At 41.8% G+C, this 15,868-nt stretch overlaps 1 protein-coding gene across 4 annotated transcripts in view; it reads right to left on the bottom strand.

Moving 5' to 3' along the window:
- HECA (hdc homolog, cell cycle regulator) overlaps positions 1-15,868 on the bottom strand; it is a 67,628-nt gene that overhangs the window by 7,072 nt on the left and 44,688 nt on the right. For all 4 annotated transcript variants that reach the window (XR_007519418.1, XR_007519419.1, XR_007519420.1 and 1 more), the window contains exons 2-3: positions 13,396-14,436; positions 1,937-2,091 (exon numbers count right to left, since the gene is read on the bottom strand). Coding sequence is in view for 1 of the 4 variants with exons in the window: in XM_049902336.1 (XP_049758293.1) it covers positions 1,937-2,091; positions 13,396-14,436 (1,196 nt within the window). In the remaining 3 variants the exon portion in view is untranslated. The remainder of the gene's footprint in view (positions 1-1,936; positions 2,092-13,395; positions 14,437-15,868) is intronic.

Here is a 15,868-nt window from a genome sequence, read left to right as displayed (position 1 = left end):
GCCGGGAATTAGGCTTTAGTCCTGGCTGTGACACAAACCGTACACTTGGGGAAAACATTCAGATCCTTTAGGCCTCTGTGATATGTGTAAAATCAGGAGGCAGGACTAGATCTCTTAGGCCGTTTCCACCTCTAACATTCTGTGAGTTACCAGGTCCAAACATTCTTTCACTTCCTTGATTCTTCAAAACATAAGCCTCTGTGGGGTATGTATGTGGAGAAGGAGAGCCACTCCTATGGTTTCTCTCATTTTATGAGCTGGCATGAAGCCATGGTGACTATTCTGAAATGCTTGTGCATAACTGAAAGAATGTAATATCTCAATTCCAAGAAAAGTTTAAAGACAGAAATGTGCTCAATGTATTAGAACAGTGTAAAAGTAACCAATCCAATCTGGAATGAAAAGGACACGCTATGAATGGCTATTTAGGTCCCTTACGACCATATTACTTTTCTAAGAAGCATTACTGTAAAGTATAGCTAAAGTATCACATTTTTCATTCAAAAGACATGTTTTATCTTCTGAATAAAGTGATAATAGTAAGGATATTCTCTTTTCAAAAGTCAAACTCTACGCAGAAGATACTGAACTAGGTAGTAACTGTTGTCGCTAGTTGCCGTCAAGTTGATTCCCACTCATGGTGATCTCATGTTTGGAGTGTGGAAATGCTCCATAGGGTTTTCAAGGCCTGTGACTGCCAGGCCTTTCTTCTAAGACACCTCTGGGTGGGTTCTAACCGCCAACCTTTCAGCTACTAGTCGAGTGCTTAACCGTTTGCACCCCCAGGGGACTCCATGTAGTAACTAATAAAGTGTTAATCAGTTATTTAAACTAAAAGCCAGACTTTGACACTGAAGAGCAAAGTCAATTCCTCTCCTACCCGTGAGTATCAAGGAATTTTAACACGTGCTTCTTTCCCCAAGCACTCAAAAATAACCCAAGATATTTCCAAGGATTTAGTTCCCTGTGTTTCTATGGGCTTACGTAATATGTTTTTATATGTTAGTATTCTCCTCCTTCTCTGAGGACAGCTAAATTTCAGATGCTCTTGGTGGCATCAGAAAATGCCTCCCGTTAGCAGTGATTTAAGGATTACAAATGTTTCGTGCCAACCTTAAACACCTTGCAAGGCAGGCGGTCCCAGTGTAATAAACTGTGCTATCCCTCAGAGAGGCAAACAGACAATTCTGCCTGCTAAAGAAAGTGAAACTTTCTACTTCCTTTGAAACAACTGTTTGCTTATTAGAAACTTAGTATATAGCTATTATACAAAATATTAGAAAATATAAGTAAGCAGGGGAAAACTAATCACTCAGCATCCCACCATCCAGAGACTACCTGTGGTAACAGGCTCACATATGCCTTCACCCTCACTGTTTTAAAAATGGACGCATGCTGTAATGCCATTTTCTAACCTAATTTTTTCACTTAATATACTGAGAGTATTTTCTGTATAATTTATATGTTATTCTCTAATATCCCCTTTAATCACTACATAACAGTCCCTGGATGGTGCAAAGGGTTAAGTGCTCGACTACTAACTAAAAGGTTGGCAGTTTGAATCCACCCAGAGGTGCCTCAGAAGAAAGGCCTAGTATCTAGGCCTTTCACAGCCAGTGAAAACCTTGGGGGGCACAGTTCTGCTCTGAAACACACAGGGTTGCTATGAGTCAGAACTGACTCAACGGCAACCAGTTTTCGTATTCCACAAAATGGCTGCATCACAGTGTGTTAAATCAGCCAGCACTGTGGGACTTCGGGGAAGTTTGTGGCTGTTCACTATTGTAAGCAGAATTTCTCCTTTACTTCCTGAAGCATCTTCTCCATACCCTCACGCCTCCCCCAAAGTAACACAATACAGCCTCTCACTCTCTCGATTCACTTGGGTCAAACCCCTGCTATTACCTACTGCTCCCTCTGAAGGGTCAATACCAACCTGACAGCAAGGCGAGGCGGCCAGGATGTCGTAGGTGTACATGGTGCCCAGCTGGTGCCAGCTGCCATCCCACCGGGACTTACACTTGATGCAGATGATCTTGTGCACCCCCTCCAGGCAGTCCACACACACTGCATACAGGTGCATGAGTCTCCCTGTGCACAGAAGACACAAAGCTGAGAGTGGCCATTATGGAAACCATGGTTTGTCTCCAAATGGGATAGAAAATGCCCTCTCGATCAATTACAAGCAAATGTTTTATCATTTGGATGAGTATAAAAATCAAAACAGGTATTTGTCACATATCCCCAAGTTATCCTTTTAGGATAATGATGAATTGCTATTGTCAACTGGGACATATATTTTCAATTCAAGGTTATTAAATACCTACTTCAATTCACTTTTCGTGAAAGTGCAGCTAGGTTTACAATATGAGCATACAAATTCAAATGACCAAGCCACGTATGTTCAAAACCAGACTGTAATGACGAGGGACTTTCTGCTCAGATGTCTATGTGCAGCATACAGAGTCTGAACTAGTAACACTGGCCTTTAGTCACAGGCTCTCAGATGAACATACAGGGAAGTATGGTGGACAGAAGGTTCCATTAACAACCGGAGAGCTAAGCTCAGCAGGAAGGAGGAGGGACTTAAACTCTAAGCTCTATTCTGACAGGTCCCATCATAAAAAAGCCAGAAGTCTCTCTTGGTATCAACAGCCCAGAATTATACCACAGCCAAAATTACTACGTTAACTGCCCTTGTCCCCAAAATTGCTCAGCCACCACCACATCTAATTTAGGAACCAGAATTATATCTTACTTGTAAAGTGGTTTTTTAAAATAAGTACAATGTCTTGCTATTTACTGGGCTCTCGAGTCACAAAGTGGCTCAACCCCATTCCTCCATTATTTATCAACATCTTAATGCTTGTAAAGGAAAGATATCACTTATATGGAAGAATCAGGGTTCAAATGGTCAGAGAAGAGTCAGATTGTCCAGGACCGGCCTGGGTGATGTGTAACAGCAACAATGCTGCTATTTGGGGACCAGAGAGCTGTGCTGTACTGAAGTCTGGTGTCAGGAGAACACACACTCCTAAGTGACTTGATTCAGGTTGTGTGGCTCAGTGCCATCAGTCAGGCTATAGATCTTCACCTGTCAGTGGCAAGGATTAGTCTGACCTTCACCTGTGAGAAATGGAAATGTGAAACTTACAGGGCAACCTTTTCTTGCATTTGCTTACATGACTCTCTCTCCTTGAGGGATGGAGCCATGTCTTGGTCACCCCTGTAGCCTCAGTGTCTAGCACAATATTTAGAACGCAGAAAGCACTCCGTAAGAGTACACTAGATGAATGGATGGGGCTTGTTAACAACCGAAGACATTACAACCTGGGGGCCTCTATGCCAAAAATGGGAAGAGTGAGAGGAGCTTCTTGGTAATACTGCCCACCCCTGCTCTGGGGTACTCTGGGTCTGGTCTCCTCCTAAACTTAACTCACTGCAATTTTCAAACATTCAAAAGAGACACAGGTTGCTGCTAGGAACAGTGGGGGCAGAGGCACCCACCAAAGTCAGGTGTTGACAACAATGATGATGATGATGATGATGATGACAGGTAACTTACTGAGTGCTTGCTGAAGGTCTGGCACTGTGCTACAAGCCCTACACGAATCATTTCACTTAACCCTTACAACAACCCTATGAAGTAGGTACGATTGTTATTCCTACTTCAGACAGGAGGAACTGAACGTAGAGAGTTTAAGTACCTCGTCCAAGTTCACAGAAATAGTAAGTGGCAAAGCCCAGACTTACACCCATGTTTCTCTGGCTCTAAGCTTCCAGGCAAACTCATGAGACCTCCTGCCCTAACTGAGTCTCTAGATTTATTTCAGTTTCTATCATACAGTGTCATAAGTATGGAGAACTTAACATTTCTAAATGCTAGAATTTTGAGTTCAAATACAAATGCAGATTCCAGAAAAAACAATCACATGTGGTTCAAAGTACTGAAGTCTAATGAGAACTTCCTAATTAGATCAGTCTTAATAAATTATTAAGACCAAACAAGGATACATTCTTAGAGGAAGAGTCAGAGAACTGAGGCTGGAGTTAAAGGGAAGGGCAGTGAGGGTGAACGGCAGAGCAAGGGAGCAACGGTCCACACAATCCACCACTGGAAATTCAAGGTTATTTCAGCAACACAGAAGCAGCTGCAGACTGTGGAATCCTGTTTTACACTAGCTTGTTATAAATAAAATTACACGGGACTGTTCCGAGATATGGCAATAAGAACAGAGACGTGGTCAAGGCCTCAACTGTAGCACTGATGATTTCTCTGATACTGATAAGACATCCTGATCTTCAGGAGATTTTATAATTAATAGTTAAACTTCTCAATATCCTTGTAGCTCACTAACACACCCCCATTATATATGTATGTGTTCATGTACATGTATACACACACACACACACACACACACACACACAAACTCAAGATGATTTATTTTTCATCTCTTTCTCCATCCACTACCCTGACTGATAGGTGCCATCAAGATTTAGTCTTGGGCTCTGTCACATAATCTTCTTTTTCTTTCTCGTTCTATCTCCATTCACTACTCCTTGGCATTCATCTCAAAAGCTTATTTCTAATAGTGCTCAGTAGACATCTCCATATGAAAGTCAGATCATCACTTAAAACCCAATATACCCACTCCTCATTTATCAACATGGTTAGGTTCCAAAGACCAGGTCATTATGCAAAAATTGGCATTATGTGAAAATGGAGAATGATCACACCAGATCACAAAATAGAGGCTAACTACATCATTACATAACTACCAAATTATATCATTACATAACTGCCAAGCCACTGAGAATCACGGCTCAGGCAAGTTGACACATAACCTTAACCATCAAAGCCAGCATTACTCTTCCCTCACAACTCAGCATTCATTACTGCCAGATGTACATCATTAATGTGCAAAATAGTTGGATAGTGGATTATTATTATTGTCATAAATGTGAAATATCGGATAATAAGACAGCTAATAAGTGAGGAGTAGGTGTACACACGAAGTCCCTCCATCTTCTTTATCCTAAAATCCCTTTCCCAGCTTTCTCTACTCCCGTCTGTGACAGTACCATTTATCTGCTCTAGAACCAAAGTGAGCCAATGATGACTCTTCATCCTTCACAGAAGTTGTCCCCAAAGCCAGAGTTTTCCTTTTAAAACAGTATTTGGCAGATATCCTGCCCTCTCAATTCCCACTGTCACCACCCCAACAGTCTCTTATCTCCTCACATCTAGAGTAATAAGTTTCAACTCTGTCTCTAGAGTCCATCCCTTTCAAGCTATTTTGATCCTCTGCTTTAAAAACAATTTTAATAGTTGCACAACTTGATGAGTGTAACTGATACCACTAAGTTGTACAGCAGAAAAAGGGCAAAATGGCAAATACTGTGTTATGTATAATTTTACAAGAGCAGCAACCCCCTCCCCCAAAAAGAAAGGCTAAATTGCTGATTCTACTTAACCACATCCAAGCACTTCATAGGATTAGTTCTATTGGTCTGAAGGTTCAGGGTCCTGGTTTCGTGGGACTATCCAATCAATTGCCCCAATACTGTTTTTAAAGTTAATGCTCCACTCCCTAGTTTGGTGAGTAGTGCCTGGAGATTTATAAGCTTACCAGCTGCCATCCAAGATGTAACAATCGGTCTCTATTCGCCTGAAGCAGCAGAGCAAGAAGGAGACCCAGAAACCTGAGAAGAAACTAGACTGCAGCTCTAACTGCCTCCATGAGCAACAACCTCTTCAGCCATGAGACCAGAGCTGGATGGTGCCTGGTTACCATTACTGAATGTTTTGACAAAGGACTCAATAGATTAATCCTGATTAAAATAGAAAAATTGTGAAACAGAATTTCAAATTCTTACAGAATCCAGATTTACTGGACCTATTGAAACAGAAGGAACCCCCATATCTACTCCTTTGAGAAAATCTTCACACCACGAACTGAAATTATTCTCTGAAATCTTGTCTAAACTAAAAAACTATTTAGCTAAATTAGTAAACGATGTTTCCTATGAGAACTGCATTCTTTTAAAGAACTATCAATATGAGACCAAATTGTCAATAGTGACTCTAAAGCAAACATGAGAAGTTCGGGGGCCAGTGAGTCTAAATCAACGGTGGTGAAAAAATATGGGTAGAGAGAGTAAAAATGGCGACACAATGTGAAGTATGTAACCAATGTTATTGAATTACACATGTAGAAATTGACGAATGAGTGTATGTTCGCTGTGTATATTTTCACCAAAATTAAAATTAAAAGTTGTACATAAAAAAAAACAATTTTAAAACCCTTCACTTCAAAAAAGACAGGGAAAAAGCTCTTTATTCCAGCTTGAAAGGCCCCCGCAATCTGTCTCCCACCTGTCTGACTCATTTCCCACTCTCACCCAGCAGTTCTTGCCAGTTCACTTGCTGTCTTCTGATCCCAACCTGGCCTTTCTGGCCACCAATCCTTTGCTCATGCTGCTCTCTCCTCTCATCAACAGACATCTGACATGACTTAACCCCTCTGCCTATCAAATCTGCCTCCTTTGAATACTCCAGGCCAAGGTGGCCCCTTGCTTCTTGGAAAGTACAGGATATACATAATATCCACGTGGTACTAGTTCTGTATATGGTACTAATTCCTGAAGCCTGGTACAGTTAGTTACATTTATATAAAAGTATTTTATATCCTAAGCCTATAAATGAAAAGTAAAGACTGACCCTTTTCTTGCTATGAGCTCTAGAATACCTAGCACAGGAAATTCCTAAGTACTGTTTGATGGATATTGATGGTGCCATTGTTAGGTGCCATCGAGTCAGTTGTGACTCATAACGACTGTATGTACCACAGAACAAAACAGTGCCCAGTCCTGAGCCATCCTTACAATTCCTCTTATGCTTGAGCCCACACTGTTACAGCCACTGTGTGTCAATCCACTTCGTTGAGGGTCTTCCTTTTTTTCGCTGTCCCTCTAACTTTACTAAGCATGATGTCCTTTTCCAGGGACTGATCTCTTCTGCTAACATGTCGAAAGTATGTAAGATGCAGTCTCGCCATCCTTGCTTCTAAGGAGCATTCTGGTTGTACTTCTTCCATTCTTTTGGCAGTCCGTGGTATGTTCAATATTCTTCACCAACACCACAACTCGAAGGTGTCAATTCTTCTTCGGTCTTCCTTATTCATTGTCCATCTTTCACATGCCTATGATGCAACTGAAAATACGATGAATTGGGTCAGGCGCACCTTAGTCTTCAAGGTGACATCTTTGCTTTTCAAAACTTTAAAAAGGTCCTTTGCAGCAGATTTGCCCAATGCAATCCATCTTTTGATTTCTTGGCTGCTGCTTCCATGGCTGTTAATTGTGGATCGAAGTAAAATGAAATCTCTGACAACTTCAATCTTTTCTGTTTATCATGATGTGGCTTATTGGTCCAGTTGTGAGGACTTTTGTTTTATGCTGAGGTGAAATCAATACTGAAGGCTGTGGCCTTTGATCTTCAACAGTAAGTACTTCAAGTCTTCTTCACTTTCAGCAAGGTTGTGTCATCCGCATAACACAGGCTGTTAATGAGTCTTCCCCCAATCCTGATGTCCTGTGCTTCTTCATATTGTCCAGCTTCTCGGGTTATTTGCTCAGCATACATATTAAACAGGTATGGTAAAAGAATACAACCCTGATGCACACCTTTCCTGACTTTAAACCAAGCAGTATCCCCTGTTTTGTCCAAACAACTGCATCTTGATCTGTGTACAGGTTCCTCATGAGCACAATTAAGTGTTCTGGAATTCCCATTCTTCGCAATGTTGTCCATAATTTGTTATGATCCACACAGTCAAATGCCTTTGCATAGTCAATAAAACACACGTAAGCATCCTTCTGGTATTCTCTGCTTTTAGCCAGGATCCATCTGACACCAGCAATGATATCCCTGGTTCCACATCCTCTTCTGAATCTGGCCTGAATTTCTGGCAATTTCCTGTCAATACACTGCTGCAGCCGCTTTTGAAAGATTTTCAGAAAAATTTTGCTTTCATGTGATATTAATGATATTGTCCTATAATTTCCCCATTTGGTTGGATCACCTTTCTTGGGAATAGGCATAAATATGGATCTCTTCCAGTCAGTTGGCCAGAAAGCTGTCTTCCAAATTTCTTGGCATAAATGAGTGACCACTTCCACTGCTGCATCTGTTCGTTGAAACATCTCAATTGATAGTCCATCAATTTCTGGAGCCTTGTTTTTCACCAATGCCCTCAGTGCAGCTTGGACTTCTTCCTTCAGTACCATTGGTTCCTGATCATGTGCTACCTCTTGAAATGGCTGAACGTGGACTAATTCTTTTTGGTATAACGACTCTGTGTATTCCTTCCATCTTCTTTTGATGCTTCCTGCGTCCTTTAATATTTTCCCCATAGAATCCTTCGATATTGCAACTTGAGGCTTCAATTTTTTCTTCAGTTCTTTCGAGCTTGGGAAACACGGAGCATGTTGTTCCCTTTTGGTTTTCCATCTCCAGCTCTTTGCACATGTCATTATAATACTTTACTTTGTCTTCTCGAGGCACCCTTTGAAATCTTCTGTTCAGTTCTTTTACTTAATCATTTCTTCCTTTTGCTTTAGCTGCTCGACATTCCAGAGCAAGTTTCAGAGTCTCCTCTGACATCCATCTTGGTCTTTTCTTTCTTTCCTGTCTTTTCAGTGACCTCTTGCTTTCTTCATATATGATGTTCTTGATGTCATTCCACAACTCATCTGATCTTCGGTCATTAGTGTTCAACAGGTCAAATCTACTCTTGTGATGGTCTCTAAATTTAGGTGGGATATACTCAAGGTTGTATTTTGGCTCCGTGGACTTGCTCTGATTTTCTTCGGTTTCAGCTCAAACTTGCAGATGAGCAGCTGATGGCCTGTTCCAGTCTGCCCCTGACCCTGTTCTGACTGACGATACCGAGGTTTTCCATCGTCTCTTTCCACAGATGTAGTCGATTTGGTTACCGTGTATTCCATGTGGCAAGGTCCATGTGTAGTTTGATGGGTAGATGGGTTAAATGAAAAGTAATTTGTCCATCATGAAAAGAAAAAGGACATTACTGCCACGTACCCTGTACTCATGTACCCTCATTCATCTTCATAAAGAATATTCAGTTTTAAGATAGTAAAGGTGCATCCACCCACTTTTTCTCTCCAAAACTATCCACTCCTCCTGCCTTAAGCAGCATGAAGAACAAGAAACAGAAACACAAACTCCATCTTCCATGAACTTATCAGGAACCTACAACCCTGAACCAAGATACATGAGGTCTGAAAGTGCATGGAAGAATGGTAATGGCTTAGATCTGAAACTGGACAATAAGCACAGAGAAGAGTAGGGTGAGGGGCTAAAAGGGAAACAGTGAGGTGCTATAAATTACAAAAACCATAAGTTCTATGCAACTCTTCCCATCAAGAAGCAGAGTCTGGAGTCCAGATTAGCCTTGGGGCTCACTTTGATGAATAGAATGTGACAGAAGTGATGTTAGCAGTTCCCCATTTAAGGTTCTAGAGACTTTGCAATTTCCACTTTAACCCTCCTGAATGCTGGCCTGAGAACACTGTGTGAAAGAGCCAGAGCTAGTTTATTGGAAGATGAAAGATAATACGGAGCAGAGCTAAGCCATTTCAACTGAGGCCCCCTAACAACGAGTCTGCCATCTGCTTGCCATGTGTAAGGCCATTCTAACTGTCCAGCCTCAGGTGTGATGGCCTGGGTCAGAAGAATCACACAACCAACCCATAAAATTGTGAGAAATCACTACTGTACTAAGCCACTAAATTTTAGAGTGGTTTGCTTTATCACAGAGGCTTTAGATACAGGGGATTAAGTTTTACAAAATGTATAATGAAACTACTCCCCGAAACTCCAGCTCCCTTCCACCACTCAAAATGATAAAACAAGAAATTGTACCATGAAACAAAAATAGGATATTAAAAAGAACCCTTAGAAATCAAAAATGTGAAAACAGAAAATTTAAACTCACTGAATATACTGGAAAATAAAGTCAAGGAAATTTTCAGAAAGCAGAACAAAGATATGAACAACAGGGCTAAAAACATATGTTAAAAATGATCCTCCAAAAAGGATCACACTACAAGGTCCAATATCTGATTAACAGGAGTTGTTGGGGGGGGGGGGCACGTGGTGGAAATAGAGAGGAGGGGACTATCAAGGAAATAATACAAAAGAAAATTCCCCCAAACTGAAGAACATAAGTTTACAAAGTCAACGAACCAAGAGAGTGTCTGGCACAATGAACAGGTGGAAAAAAAAAATATATATATATATATATATTTGTTGTTGTTGTTCTTAGGTGCCGTCGATTCGGTTCTGACTCATAGCGACCCTATGCACAACAGAAAGAAACAGTGCCTGATCCTGAGCCATCCTTAACAATTGTTGTTAAGCTTGAGCTTATTGTTGCAGCCACTGTGTCAATCCACCTAGTTGAGGGTCTTCCTCTTTTCCACTGACCCTGTACTGTCAAGCATGATGCCCTTCTCCAGGGACTGATCCCTCCTAACAACATGTCCAAAGTATGTAAGACACAGTCTCGCCATCCTTGCCTCTAAGGAGCATTCTGGTTGTACTTCTTCTAAGACAGATTTGTTCGTTCTTTTGGCAGTCCATGGTATATTCAATATTCTTCGCCAACACAATTCAAAGGCGTCAATTCTTCGGTCTTCCTTATTCATTGTCCAGCTTGCACATGCGTATGATGCGATTGAAAATACCATGGCTTGGATCAGGCGCACCTTAGTCTTCAGGGTGACGTCTTTGCTCTTCAACACTTTGAAGAGGTCCTTTGCAGCGGATTTGCCCAATGCAATGAGTCTTTTCATTTCTTGACTGCTGCTTCCATGGCTGTTGATTGTGGATCAAAGTAAAATGAAATCCTTGACAACTTCAATCTATTCTCCGTTTATCATGATGTTGCTCATTGGTCCAGTTGTGAGGATTTTTACTTTCTTTATGTTGAGGTGTAACCCATACTGAAGGCTGTGGTCTTTGATCTTCATTAGTAAGTGCTTCAAGTCCTCTTCACTTTCAGCAAGCAAGGTTGCGTCACCTGCGTAATGCAGGTTGTTAATTCGTCTTCCTCCAATCCTGATGCCCCATTCTTCTTCATATAGTCCAGCTTCTCGTATTATTTGTTCAGCATACAGATTAAATAGGTATGGTGAAAGAATGCAACCTTGACGCATACCTTTCCTGACTTTATATGTATCTGTGAAACTTTAGGATAACCGGGATAAAGAAATGATACTAAAACCTTTCAAGGTAAGGAGAAGAAGAAGAATTAAAGAATCAGGTATAAGAATAATATTAGAATTCTCAACAGCAACACCAGAAGCAGAAGACAGGAAAGAAATGCCTTCAAAATTCCACAGGAATAATATTTAACTTGGAAGACTGTACCAGGCAATGGCAATCAAGTGTGAAGATATAATCAAGATATTCTCAGACTTTCAAAGTCTCAAAACATCTATTCCCATGTACCCTTTCTCAGAAAGCCCCTGGAGGATGCTCTCAAACAAATTGAGAGAATAATTCAAGAAAAAAGAAAACATGGGATCCAGGAAACAGAAGATTTTAAAAAAGGAAATAAATGAAGAAATTCCTAGAAAGACAACCATGTAGCATAGCAGGTCATGAGTGCACCAGGATAGGCAAGAGTAAGATGAAAGTCTCTACGAGAGAAATTTCAGGGGAAAAAATTTCAGAAAATGTCTGACAGGGACCCCAACACCCTTTTAACTGAGTACTGAAGTCACTCCTGAGGTTTACCCTTCAGTCAAAGATTAGACAGGCCTAAAAAACAGTAACACATGTAGTTCAATTATGTATACGAGACTAAATGGGCACACCAGCCCAGGGGCAAGGACAAGAAGGCAGGAGGGGACAGGAAAGCTAGACAGATGGAAATGGGGAACCCAAGGTCGAGAAAAGGAGAGTGTAGACAGGTGGCGGGGTTGACAACCAATGTCATACAACAATATATGTATTGTTGTGTGAGAGATTAATTTGCCATGTAAATTTTCACCTAAAGCACACACACACAAAAAAAAAAAAACAAAAAAATGACAAGTATGTGGAAATGTTTTTTGAGAGATGGGTTGAAGAGCTGCCAAAGAGTGAAAACAATTAGCCAAAGTTTCAAAGAAGGCAAAGCAAATGAAAATGTGATGCAATTATTAGATCCAATAAAAACAAAAGCTGTCCTAGAACGGAAATATAGTACTTCTTACAGGAAATCCACCTATACTTCTTGGATCAGCACTAAATATTTATTTACTCATAATATTAAAAGCTTTAAGGATTTAACCAAGAATTGTGATATATTATCCTGGGAGAGAGGAGGAAGATGTTAAAAAAAAAAAAAGCTTACACAGTCATCCATCCTAAAAGTAAATTAATAGATAGTATCTAAAATTGGAGAATGAAGATAGCAGTATCTTAAACGATCACAGTAAAAATCTGAAAACTCAACTAAGATTTGAAAGTCCCTTTGGATTTGGAGACAGACAACAGGGGGTAATAGGAAGAAAATAGTGGGGGGTCTATTATTTTTATTACAGACTTTTTGTTAGCACTATTTAACTTTTAAGGGTATCAACATGCTACATGTCATGCACCCCATCTTTACGTAAGCTCAATAGTTTTATATGAATTGACAGATTTTTCACTTACCTAACCAACTCCCTGTCATTCAATTTATGGCTGAAATGAACCGAAGTCCTTGCTTATCATCCAGAGGACTAGCAAGCAGCACTGAACCCTGCCCCGCCTCACACCCGCCACCAGCAGGGTAGTTTCTCAGCTTTCAGTAACCCTCCATTTTCTTTTGCTGCTATCAATAGAGTCTCATTATCTGTAACTTTCAAAATTAATTCTACTCATCTAAAAACATGATGGCCCTCTCTAACCCCTACTTTCCTTCCCACTCTGTTATGTTTACTTGGATCAAAAGGGCACATAGCTTTCTGCACACTTTAAGTTTCAAAGGCAACTGTTTTATAGCAAGTGACATAACTGTACAATTTGTTCTCTAAATATACTCCCAGTTATGAAAAACTACACACCAGCAATCCTCTCTTCAAATTATGGCAAAACAAAAACATAAAATTACCCACTAGGATAGCTGTGCTTGGCACAATGACATCAGATTAAAAAAAAAAAAAAAAACAGTACCGCCACCCCATCACTGGTAACTCTGAAATATGCAATGGTTACCTAGCACGTGCCTAGAACAAAGCAGCAGTAGCAGCTAAAATTAAGCCAGAGGAAAGTGATTCCATCATGTTTGCTTTTAGGTTTCTAACAAACGAAAAGCAGGCAAGGTGAATGAACACCTATACCTTGAAGGTGACAAGGAACATCATATTCAATCTCATCGTGTCTCGATGGGCTTAGGAACAGAGTTCCGTCCACCAGTGGGAACTGTTCGAACACCGGGAGCGCTCGGTGGCACAGAGCACAGTTTACAACATTTCTATGGCTGGCACTGAGGGCCGCGAGGATGAACTTCCGCAGATCCTCGCCCTGGCCCACTTGGGCATCGTCTTCCATGCGCACGTGGAAAGTGTTCAACTTATGCCGGGGGATGTGCGTGAGCAGCTCGGAGAGATCGAGCCGCCGCAGGAACTGCACGGGAGCATCAAAGTGTCCCCCCCTGTGAACCGATAACCCGGCTGGACTGTAATCAAAGTGGGCATTTCTGAACACGTGGCCCCCCGCCACGGCCTTTTTATGAGGCTCAAGATGTATGGCATTCTTTAGGAATTCCCCAAGGTATCTCGAGGAGCGGGGACCGCTGAAGTGGGCAGGGGAGAGGATGGAGTAGCCTGTGGGTGGGGACTGGCCAGGGGAGGCGCAGGGGGAGCGGGCACCGTAGGGCACAGCACTGACTGCTTTTTCCTGGGAGTTCTGCCGGTCCATAGAATGGCGTCGGGGGAGATCATGGTTCAGGCCTTTTTGGGGCTTGTTCTGTGGCCTGCACTTCTTTGCCTCCTCCACAGCCTCACTCGGGGGCTTCCCTGTGTTCTTCTCCAACCCAGATTTTTTCTTTTTCTCGTCCTGCATCCGCTTCACCTGGTACCAGTCTGTGTCCTTCTTTAAGTGGCCTTGTCCACAGCGGCAGGAGCAGAAGCGGAAGGCCAGATCATAGCCCTTCTTTGTCCACATGTTCTGGCGGCACTGCTTCTCATTCCAGCTGCGCGCCCGGCCGATGCAGTTGAACTGGACCAGGATGCTGCTCTCCCACTCGTAGAAACACTGCAGGTGCATCCAGGTGCTGTAGGGGCAGTGCTCGTTGTTACACACCACCTTCTGGTAGTCGTCCTTCTCTAGGTCAACTGGCCGCCCGAAGCTGCAGATCAGGGGTGTGGCACAAGGGGCTTCTGGGGAGGAACAAAAAAGGAGAAAGAACTTCAGTATACAGAACATTGGGAGGCCAGGTGACATCAGAGATCAAGACTATCATCCCAAAGTAGCCCAATCAAGCCAAAAGTCTAATCTTTCTGGTGTCAAGAGTTCTACCACTGGCATTACCACCACAGACAGGGCGAGAAAATATTTACCATTTTCTTCTGCTACGATGTTGTGCCAAGGACATTTATTTTCTGATATTTGTTAAATGCTGAAAAACATACCAATGAGCTTCAAAAAGTCCAAATCTTTCATAGTACCTTTAGCTCTGTGTCAGTACTTCCAACGATATACCATGACGTTTTCCTAAGATGTGGGTGTAATGACAGGCAGTTCTAGGGCTCCCTGAAATGAGTCACTCCAGTGAACTAGAAAATAATATGATGAAGCTACTTAACCAACCAATTCTGGTGGTATCTCCAAAAGAGCCCTATATCATAGGGTTTAGGTTGTCCTAAATACCATATGGAAACCTTTGTGGCGTAGTGGTTAACTAAGTGCTGTGGCTGCTAACCAAAAGGCTGGCAGTTCGAATCCACCAGGCACTCCTTGGGAACCCTTGGAAGTTCTACTCTGTCCTATAGGGTCGCTGTAAGTCGGAATCGACTCGACAGCAATGGCTAAATATCACATAAAACAAAACGAATAAAAAAACTAAACCCATTGCTGTCGAGTTGGTTCCAACTCATACCAACCCTGTATGTCAGAGTAGAACTTCACATAGAGTTTCCAAGGAGCACCTGGTGGATTTCGAGTTGCTGACCTTTTGGCTAGCAGCCATAGCTCTTAACCACTATACCACCAGGATTTCCAAATATCACACAGAGGCTAGAAAATAGGCCAGCCTCATCTCTAATTCTCTTCTACAGTTATTTGATACCTGATGGCAGGGATAGATCAAATTAACTTTTGGTTCACACAGAATTATATGCTAGGTTGTGAAGAAAAAAAAGAAGTCTCCCAAAACCGTCAGGACAGAAAGCAGCAACACTGAGATCTTTCTACCCTATCTCAAACATATGTCCCACAAGGGGTCCAAACAGCCACATAGGTTCCCAGAAAGGAAAGGAAAGCATGGTGACACAAGGAGAACCCATTTCTTAAGAAGTAAATCTGGGTCCCTGTAACTTCTCAATGGCAACTGAATTTCTGAGCTTAACCTAACTAACTCATTGCCACTAAGTTGATTCTGACTCATAACAACCCTATAGGATAGAGCAGAATTCCCTTCTAGGGTTTTCCAAGGAGCAGCTGGTGGATTCTAACTGCTGACCTTGGTTAGCAGCCAAGCTCTTAACCACAATGCCACCAGGGATTCACCATCTAAGCTTAAACTTACGAACAAATCTGTCAAACAGGTATGTGTTAAAAACCCTTTCAATACAATTTTTTTTTTTTGATGGG

The sequence above is a fragment of the Elephas maximus genome, chromosome 1 (assembly GCF_024166365.1).
Source record: "Elephas maximus indicus isolate mEleMax1 chromosome 1, mEleMax1 primary haplotype, whole genome shotgun sequence".
NCBI classification, from domain to species: domain Eukaryota; kingdom Metazoa; phylum Chordata; class Mammalia; order Proboscidea; family Elephantidae; genus Elephas; species Elephas maximus.
Note: the sequence above shows the minus strand (reverse complement) of the source record. Positions and strands in the feature narration are given on the sequence as shown.